This window comes from Toxorhynchites rutilus, chromosome 3 (genome assembly GCF_029784135.1).
Source record: "Toxorhynchites rutilus septentrionalis strain SRP chromosome 3, ASM2978413v1, whole genome shotgun sequence".
Lineage (NCBI taxonomy): Eukaryota > Metazoa > Arthropoda > Insecta > Diptera > Culicidae > Toxorhynchites > Toxorhynchites rutilus.
Genome location: NC_073746.1, coordinates 325,329,192 through 325,340,146, shown reverse-complemented (window position 1 = coordinate 325,340,146; position 10,955 = coordinate 325,329,192). Strand labels below are relative to the sequence as shown.

General features: G+C 40.6%; 1 protein-coding gene across 1 annotated transcript in view; it reads right to left on the bottom strand.

The window, feature by feature from the left end:
* Nucleotides 1-1,028: 1,028 nt before the first annotated feature.
* Nucleotides 1,029-10,955, bottom strand: part of LOC129774536 (putative uncharacterized protein DDB_G0268364) — a gene marked incomplete at its 5' end in the record, with an annotated part of 13,117 nt that continues 3,190 nt past the window's right edge. Inside the window, one exon of the mRNA XM_055778284.1 lies at nucleotides 1,029-9,769. Within this exon, the coding sequence (XP_055634259.1) occupies nucleotides 8,861-9,769 (909 nt within the window). The remainder of the gene's footprint in view (nucleotides 9,770-10,955) is intronic.

Below are 10,955 nucleotides of genomic sequence, written 5' to 3'. Positions count from 1 at the left end.
TCAGATTTTGATGATCTTATGACAGGAATCAATAAATTGGCCGAGATTCAAACCTATGACGCAAAGCCTATAATGCTCCATCAAACCATCTGCTCCTAGATCACTTGAAAATGTAATGCTAGATTACCTCTTATCTTACTACTACAGCAGGATACTCTCAAAGGAATCATTGGAAAATGCAGCTGTCTGGAGAATGTTTTAAACGTATCAAAGATTTGTCCGATTTCATTTAGTCAGTTTATCAGCAATCAAACATGAGCTTTAAAACTCATTTCAGTAGTTCATGTGTTGTACAAAAGCAGCTTTGTATTTGAAGGAACGTTTTCAAAATGGCACATGTTTTTTTCATTTCTTTATCACATCAATTGAGAAGGTCAAGAATTGTGAAAACTCATAAGGCACACTAACTTTTATTTAAAACATGGACAATTCGCGGATTGCGATACAAAAACTTCAAAAGATAATTTAATAAGACAGCCTTCCGGCAGTTGGCTTTTACCTTTGTTCTTTCTTAGCTTTGTTTATTAGTTCCTTCTCTGTTTTCGCCACGAAATTGTTGGAGTAGACCCTCCGCTTCAAGTTTTCCCAGAAATTTTCGATGGGACGTAGCTGGGAGACTGCGGAGCAACATCTATTTTCAAGCGACTCATCACCTCAAGCGACTTTTTCGAGTGATGGGCGGAGGCTAGGTCCGGTCAAAACATCACATCTTCGTCCGGATTATATTTTTGAATGAAGAGGGCAACTTCCGGCAGGCACTTTGTGCTGTGAATATCCCCGTTCACCGCAACTCCCGAACGTAAGAATAGCGGTTTTGACATTTTGACATTTGTAAACTCATGGGTTACTATGATTGATGATATACAAGTGTTCTCATCATAAGGTTTAAGCTAAACGCATGGGAAATTGGTAAAATTTGTAATTTTTTTTAATGCAACCGTTATCAAAAGAAAACTGGTAATAGAACTTAGTGTTCGATTAATTCTATCGATTTTGTGATATCTCTGTTCAAGAAAATTTCCGAACAATTAAATTTTCATTTGTTTATTTATCCGCTTTTCCAATATCAGACAAAAATAAAAATCGACGTAAAAATAAATACAAAAAATACAAGTTTGGCTTACATTCTTTTAAACAGACATAATTGCTCTTCACAGCACGAGTGTATGTATGTATGTGTGTGTGAGTGAATGAGCAAACCGGTAAATACCGGATTAACCACTTAGATGCAGAATAAATCCACCATTCGCATTCGTATGCTTTCATTACTTATCAAATAGTGTACGTTTCGTGGTTTAATGAACTTCGGATTGCCATTTTCACTATTATGTTGCTTGCCTCTTATGAATATTATCTGCTTACTTGTGCAAAAATGATGTGAATCTGTACAACTAGTTTCACTCAGCTTGAGGTTCGGGATCTAGTCTGAGACTACAAAACACAAGACCAGCGGGTAATATAACATGGGAAACTTCTTCCGCATAACTCAAAAGATAGTCAAAAACGAAGAGGAAAACGTGTTTAAAACTAGCTCATTTTCTTCTGATTAAAAACGATGGCACCCTTTTGTTTGCTTGCTACAATTTTTTGTCGCTTGTCTTTCCTTCCATTTTCAGGACTTTTTAAAATACGTTAATTCATAACCGTTCGGCACTTCCAAACATCATCCCACTTCGAGCGCACACATCCCTCGCAACCACTTGTCTAACCTTCCCGCATCTAAAAATAACAGCAAATCCTAAAAAAATAGATGAATTTTTATGAGTGAGTGTCTAACGATTCACCTTTTCGTCTTTTTTTTGTTAAATTTTCTTAATGTGTAAGACTTGTTCTTTTTTATTATTCAAAACTTTTAAAATTACTAAACTTACATCGGTAGAGGTCGTCTCGTCTACGCTGTTTCGCTTTTAACCTTATCTCCCTCCCCATGTGTCTTTATTTAAATGTTATTTCATTAAATTTTAATTTTAACATGTCACCATGAATTGGATTTAATTTTTCAATTTAAGTGTTTTTGCTTTCTCTCTCAGACTATTTCTTGGTATTGATCTTTTTTTTTTTGTTTCTCTACAGGTTATTCTCTCTAGTTATCAAATTTTAAACAGTACAATTTCTATTTTACATGTGTGCTCGCGTATGAATGCCTATGCTTATAACCTGGGTACGGAACGAAAGATGGCAGTGCTGCGAAGAAACATCGGTTCGAGAATTCATTGGAAATAGGTCTGATAGATTCGGAATGTTCATCATTTTCGGAATCAAGTAAAAGGAAACAGCGAAACTTATGCATGTGACAGGAATGTAACATCAGCTATAAACAAACAAATGTTTGGAAAAAGAAATTGCTTTTTTACATTGCACTGCCATCTTGCCTGAAGAAACAAAAGCGGGGAACCATAATAAAAACGCGCAACCACAAACGCCCAACTCGTTCATACCAACAATTATAGATGCGACGAAGCATACGTTATCTGGAAACAAAATTTGTGGAATAAATATATTGACTATTTTTTTCCATGGGTATGGTAAGGGGTGGCTTTTTCCATCTGCTATTCCGATTAAATTGACCCAAATGTGTTCTTTTTGTTTGTGTATGTGTGAACGCATACTTTCTGCACTATCTTTGCTTACATTTTCTTAATATTATTTCAATTTCAAATATTGATTTTTTTTAACTCTAACTTTCAGTTCTATACAAAAAGTGCCGTCTTAGTCTATGTCACTAGATTACATTAAATTTCATTTAAATCCTATTGTTTTCTATTTTGTTGTCTCTCGCATACATTTTTTTATTTGCTTATACCCTAATAATCATAACAAATTTTTATTTTGAGCTTCCCATCTGGTCTTTCGCCTTCGCCTCACGCTGATGGAGTAGATGAACTTAGATTTTCATTCACACAGCGGCTTCCTTTGGAAGTCACTTATGTTGTCTAAATTCAACGAATTTTATCTTTCTGTTTCTACATATCCATTTTAAGTCTGACTTCATCAACATTTCGTTTATTTTGCTCTATGACTGCTTATGTGATGTTTGATTATTTTTAGTGTTTTTGTTTGCTTCGTTTCGTTTTAAATTAGAAATTTTGGTATAAAACACTCACTTTCCTTCGTACAGAGGAGTTATCGCGGTTCGCTGCCGGTTCGCGGTCAGCCTCGGTTTCGATCGGTTCTACCTTCGCACTTGCTTTTGCGTTGCGAGTGCTGCTTGTTCATTATAAACTAGATAACTACAAACTAATAAATTACTTTTGTGTTTCGGTAATATGGGAGTACGAAAGGCAGTACTAAAATTAGATACTAAACTGACAGTCGATTTGTTAAATAGTGGCGGGATTCGTTCGACCGGCTGCTGGTCGAATGTGAGATTCTCGCGAATAGATTTTTGAGAAGTTTGCTGCACTGACTTGTGATTATTGTACATGTTGGGAACCACTCGTGATCGCTACGTGAATCCACCCCTGACAATGACAGCAGAATAGAGCCAAGAAGCATTTTTTTCATTCCATAGTAACGTTCAGTTTAATAAAGACATATCAAAAGTAATCTCCACATTTACGTTTTATTCTATTCGATTTTCCCGTTTCCGCCGCGTAGTTGTCCCTACTCTGCCGTTGGTCCGCCAATGAGCCCAGAGTAAAAGTGAAAATTTCGATAAATTGCGGTACGGAAGTCGCGTTCTTCATCGCGAGTATTAGGCCGAGGACATAGTAAACACGGTGCGGTGCAATGCGATGCGATGCGGAGCGATTTATTGGAGTTCATCGCGTGCTACGACATACTGATCGCTTCAGATCGCGCGTTTTTTGATGTTTCATTCCACTCCATTCTACATTAAATAACCCAGCACAAGGATGCCAGATATGATAACATGTCTTCATTTTGTAAACAGTTGAATTGTAAGATCGTTTTTATCTGTGAATGTGGTAAATGGACAGCCCTTAACGTAACGCTTTCATTTGTAAATTAGAATAAAGTTATATAATTCGTCGAACAAAACGAAAATAACAATTTAACAACTCAATCTTTGTTTTCGTTCGATGAGTTCGATTGTGAAGATATTTATGAAAATCGTCTGGCACCCACCACTTGCGTTCACTCGCGGCAAAACACTCCACGTAGTGATCCCCGATAATCGTTCGATTAATCGATTAATCGAATACTTCCTACAGAAATCGAATATTAATCGAACGAATACTGCGCTGCCAATAATCGAAGCGAACGAATAATTTACGTCGATTAATCGATCCAAACCCAGAGAAAAAAAAGTACGGCCACTGCAGTTTTATCCTGAAAATCAATCATAATCTTTGACGCACCCCTAACTGGTAAATTAAGCTTCGTTTACGAGTTTAGGGGAGCGTAAAAGATAATAATTGATGGGCTTAGAATGAAAGGGGTGTAAGTGATTTGATCGATTCATCTACATCTCTTTTGGTCATAGCTTAGCCTCAAATACATTCCCAGCTGTATTTGGCAATGTGGAAGATAGGTCAGAACCTCACCTATCAGATTCTATAGCAAACTTAAATTGGATCGTTTTTGCAATTGAGTTATTAACTAAAGAAAAAGTTGATGAAGAGAAATCGATCAAGTCACTTACACCCCTTGCATTCTAAGCCCCTCAATTGATTTTCAGGCGGGATGAACACTTTTTCGGCTCCGGATGGCTTTCTAGCAAATAAGAAATATTAGTCTAACGAATTCGTTCTCTCAGTGCGATGATTAATCGATTAATCGATTATTTGGGGCGATTAATCGTATCGAATAACAAACTGCTGAAAAGTATTCGATTAGCTGATGAACGATTAATTTAAAAAATCGGGGATCACTAACTCCACGCACATTGAAATCGCGTTCGCATCGTTTTTACCAAGGCGCCTAGAAGTGTATCCTAAGGTGAGGCCATTTCGTCACTAAGTTGGTCAGGGGAGTGGTATATGAAAACAGTACGGAAGAAAGCAAAAGAGGAACTATTTGCTTGAAGCGCGAAAGAGACAGACTGATCACGAGCGAGCTTTTGCACAAGCGTATTGTGTTTTGTTTACAAACAAAACACAGTAGACTTCCAAGATGTCTGAAGAGTGGTTTTAGCAAGTTGGCCCACCTTAGGATATACTTCTAGGCGCCTTGGTGTTTACTATGTCAGGTCTGGGCGATTTGCATTTGATTTCCACAGACAACAAAAGAGCTGTCCCGCAAACCAAGGCGCGTAGAAGTATATCCTAAGGTGGGCCAACTTGCTAAAACCACTCTTCAGCCATCTTGGAAATCTACTGTGTTTTGTTTGTAAACAAAACACAATACGCTAGTGCCGAAGCTCGCTCCTGATCAGTCTGTCTCTTTCACGCTTCAAGGAAATAATTCCCCTTCTGCTTTCTTCCGTACTGTTTTCATATACCGCTCCCCTAACCGACTTAGTGACGAAACGGCCTCACCTAGTACCATAGACCCGTCTTGCCGCAAACGATCCCGCGCCCGCGCCTGCATCGCATCGCATTCACTATGTCCTCGGCTTTAATCGTTTACCCGTGATTGAGGAAGAAAAAAGAAGACGACGGACGGACAACGTTTTGTAGAGCCCAAGCTAATGAACCACAACTATCAAGCGTGGAAATTTAAAATGGAAATGCTTCTCATTCGGGAAAGCTTTGGAGAGTGATCGTGGACGCGAAACCGGAGCCGGTGACAGAAGCATTGATGGAGGCGGATTCGACAGCTCGTGCTAAGATTGATCTGTACATTGATGACAGTCAAGCGAACTTAGCTCATGTGTGTACCAGTGAGAGGGCTCTGGTACTCGATGCCAGGTCGTCATACGACGTCATACAAGCCGACGTAGGAATGAACGTAACGCTGGCTGATGATGAAAAGGTGGTAGTAGTAGGTATTGGAGATTGGACGATCATTGTTATCAACGATGATGCGGTCGAAATTGCCGTGGTGGATGTGCTGTGCATGCCGAAGCTGACGAGTGGGCTTATCTTATCTTGCAAGTAAAAGTTTCCAAGTGATGTTCAGTGAGAATGATTGCGAAGTACGAGACAAGAAAGGAAACGTAGTGACTGTGGCAAAACGACATGCCGTTGTCTAGGGAGCAAAATGGCGCGAACCCCCTTTCTGAAACCGGCCGATCGTGGATTGAAAGTACTGTTGGACCTAGTGCACACTGACATCAACGGTCCGATGGTGAGCACGCCCAGTGGGATTTACTCGGATGATGTTCGTGTTTCTCTATGACAGAAGTCTACAGCTTCTGACAAGCTACGTGAATCTGCGGCGTTCTGCAAAATCCAAGTTGAAAAGACGCCGCGTCTGCTGCAATCGGATTGCGGAGGTGAATACATCGCGAATGAGCTACAGTTTCCTAAGGAAGGAAGGAATAGCGAGCCAGTTCATCGCGCCATGCTCTTTCCAACAAAATGGAGTGACAGAAAGAAAGAATCGTTATTTGAAGGGAATGGCTTTGTGTATGCTGCGGGATACAGGCATGGAGCAGAATTCTAGGTAGAAGCGGTTTTAGACTAACGCGGAGGGGTTCCCCGTCATTCGACAATAGGTTAATGAACAGCGAGATTTAACGATTACGTGCTTTGATCAGCTACGATCGATTGTGGAGAGCCATCAACATTTGAAGAAGCGACGACTTGCAAGGAGAAGAATGACTGGATGAAGACGATTAACGAGGAATACAAGTCGCCCGTTTCCAATAACACTTGAACTTGTACGGAACGCTATGGGAAGTGATTCACATGCGCCGACCGAAAGGTTTTGTAGCTCCCGGAAAGGAACGCCTTGTGTTCGTTTGGAGTGATAAACCTCAAATATTGTTCTTCAGATGACATGGTCGCGGATATCCGCACTAAACCTCTGACGTTGTTGAAGGTGAAGAGGTTCGCAATGGAATTGGGCCTGGTATCAGTACCAGATTAGGAAGAAGGACGCTCCACGAGGAGTATTGGGGATCCAAGTGAATCGTGAATCCACCCCTATGTATGTATGCGCAAGAGGTGAACCCACCCCTGACAATGACAGCAGAACTGAAAATGAAGAAGCATTTTTGCATTCCATAGTACCGTTCAGTTCAATAGAGCCGTATCAAAAGTAGCTTCCATGTTCACGTTTCGTTTTCGCCGCGTACTTGCCCTAATGTTTGCTTTAAAAAAAATGGACAAAAATTGCCGATTTTTCATAGGTTTACCTTCACACGCACTGACGAAACTACCCATGCTATCTTGGCACTATTGGACAACTATCAGAGCATCGAAAGAAAGTCCGGTTCTGGACGGCCGACGACCCTGAGCGACAAGAAGCTCCAAAAGATGCTGAAGAGGAAGATCGAGGGAAAAGTGGCTACATCGCTGCGTGCGCTAGGTCGGGAGGTCGGTGCAACCGGCCAAACAGTGAAAAAGTGCCTGGCGAACATGGACATACATGTCAGGAAGCGGAAGTCCCGCCCACTCGAAGCTGCAGTCAATGACGAAGCGGTAGCGGCTAAATAAGATGGTCAAGTCGATTTTCCCGGCAAATCTCACCCTGGATGTCAGCCGTTTTTCTCTTCTGATGCTAGAAAATTCCTCTATGAACTTTCAGCAATATTTTTGATCTCACTATGAAACGTTTAGTACGGAATGATGTTCTTCAAGGATAAAAGATCCCATAACATTATTTTCATTTCAATATATATCGAACTACCCGTGTGTTGATGACGGCAATGAACAACTTTATACAAGAGATAAATTATATTGCCAAAATTTTTTATATGAAATAAAAGCGTGGCACTAAAACAAAATAAAGAAACGAATTGAGTGAAGCATTGTTGTTTTGATTTATTTGATTTTTGATTTCTATCTACACACAATGTCCTGCAGGACTGTGTTATTCGAAATTTAATGCGCAAAATTCCTGGTAGAATGCGTTCTCAAAGCATGATTGATGTTTTTGGCTGGAAGGACAGTAACTTGGGAAATTAAACCTGATTTGTTTCGGTTATCAAGCAGTACAGTATGCTGCTACTAAGCGCATCGATAACCATCCATGACTATTGACAGTGAATAGATATCGAATGGTAGTAGTAAATCGTGGCCTACAATTTTTTTTTCATAAGGAATGAGCGAGTGACTGAGATTGTTTCGTAATTTCCGAGATTTTGCTTTCTATTTCCACTAGTTCACTTTGTGATTATTACTTTTTCAGTTCGTAATAAGCTTGTTCATCTATTATATGAAGATTATCGGGGGTAACATTAACAACAATCGCTTCGTCAAAAATACACTACCATTTTGGTTGTATCCGAATTTTCTACTAGACTTCCTGTTTCAGTGAATTGTGAGAATCATATCTTCGAATGGCTCAAACATTTGAGCTATTCAAATCAAGTGCTCCCTTCTGCCTTCTGAAATATTTACAAACGTGGTGCATTATGATGCACCAAAATCGGCTATTGGGTTTATGTTTGTTTTGTAGTAGTTGGTTGGTTGATTGGTTGGTTACGTCTTGTTCTCATTGTAATTATTTTTCTTTTATCGGCCATTGAATGACCTTATGGCAACGCAAGACGGCAAAATTCTTTTCAGCTTACGGATCTCAAGAATGGTAGAAAAAGCCAGCAAAAATTGACGCCGATTCCCTCTTTTACTACGTTCCTCCTTCTCAGCGGCGCTACATCATAAGAATCGATATGGAGGGCAGTTCGAAGGAACGCCGTTTAAAGACGAAAGTGAACTGGACAAGCAGTTGGCGCCACCCTGAACACATGCGAGGCTGTGTTGTCACGTCCCACATGCTAAAGCAGTACCAGCTGAGCTCCCACAGAGAAAACCAAACCACATCTAAAACAAACTTAAAAATCAAACCTTTCTCACAATTCCGTTACCGAATAGAGATCATTATTGGCCTGTAGTCCTCCGCGCTGTAACGATCGATAGTACACGTTCGGGTTTTTGCTGGCGGTTTCCGAGCGTGGATCGTGATGATACTCATGACTGTGGGTTCGATGAGCGCTCCTCTCCCGCTGTTCACGTTCGCGTTCACGTTCTCGCTCGCGTTCGCGTTCGCGCTCACGCTCTCTGTGCTCACGTTCTCGTTCTTTCGCTTCGTTCGAGCGAGTTTTACTGAGGATACTTTTGGGCTGTTGCGGCGGCTGTGTCACAGCCTGCTGTGACTGTTGCTGTGGTTGCGACTGCTGCTGTTGCGAAGGATAGTGATGGTGATGAGGCGCAGCCTGCTGTACTTGGGATTGGGTTTGTGTACTGAATGATGTTATGTTTGACCCCGATCCGCTGTTGTAGTGAGTGTGGTGATTTTTGGGCAGAGTTTGATAATTCTGCTTTTGCTGCTTATCAATATTACTAGATTTTTGGTGCTGCTGTTCGCGATCGCTACTGCCAGAGTAGGATCTATTTCGACTTGATTTTTGATCGTGTGTGCGCTGCTCGTGGCTCGAATAGCCAGCGTTTTGCGTGGGCAGCTGTTCTCGCTGCCATGGCTGCTGGGTGAGTTGATGATACTGTTTGAAATGGAGCTGATTCTGCAGCTGTTGCTGGATGGCGTTGAAGTTGGTCCTACCACCGGCAGCCAACGATACGTGAGCACCAGCTCCGACCGTTCCACCGTAGCTCTGCTGTAACGAAGACGAGGAGGACTGATGCGAGGGAGGTTGAGGTAATGGCTGCTGTGGTCTACCAACGGACGAGACCGACGAGGTTCGGGATTGATAGGTGGATTCATCTTTGTGGCGATTCTTCGGCGGAAGCATTGGTGGTGTTACCTGATGAGAAATATAACTCAACGTTAATGAAGGCATTTATTTCAAGCAACACAAAGAATACAGGAACAACATATGGTCGGTGTTAAGTCAGAGGAGACCATGTCGCAAAATTGAAAATTTCGAGTTATTGATTACATTTGGTTAAGTAATATGTAAGCTACATGCCACATTTATCAGATTTGGAGAATCACGCATACAACAGGAATGACGGATCGTAATTGTTATGATTGATCAACGAAAATCCCTTATAGTATGCAGTCAGAGCGGACCATGTACCATTTACCATGGCGAAATTGCTCTATATCATGTGCAGACAGAGTGGACCATATATCAATCATTTGTATATTGAGTTTAAACAATATCCAAGCGCCGAATTCAAACCGACAAAACATTTTCTTGAAGCTAATACGTACCTTGTTGAAATGTGCTTGAACCCGTTAGTGTAAAATGTGCACATTCTGAGTATATTAAAAATAAACTTGGTCCACTCCGACTGAACGGATCAGTGAAAAATGCTGGTCTTCAGTGTGAATGATCGCAAAATATACTATTTCAGAGGGCGAATAAGGCTATCGCTATCGCTACAATGAATTCAAATTTGACGATTCTATTGACGAATGGGAAGTTTATGCTTAACATGTTTGCCGTGCAATCCTATTCATGCCCGCAGTAGATGGCAGAGACTATTGTGCTGAACGCAAACAAATGTTTATACAGTTCCAAACTCACAATCCTTCTCGCTCTAATTTTCATAGCAGAATGGCACACTTTGACTCACAACTGTTAATTGATTGAGAAATATTTCAAAATTGTTCAGTCATAGTGAACCAACTCTTAGAAAATGCTTCATTTGGTTCAGTCAGAGTGGACCATATACGTATAAGCAGCCAAATAACTTGCCTTTACAACTATCATACGTTAAAGTATTGCCAGAGAGTAGCTAACATTTCTGAGAACAGTATTGAACGAAAAAATTAAATGCTTTGAAAATTGCAGAGCGTTAAACTTTATGTTCGTTTTTCTCGAAATCATAAAAATGCCACATGGACCGGTCTGACTTCTCACCGACCATATGACAAACACGTTGCAATGTTTAGTATTCTCGTACAGCAAATCCACATCAATCCACATATACGCTATTAATTTTCGTTTACAATACAATCGAAACAATACGGAAATCAAATTA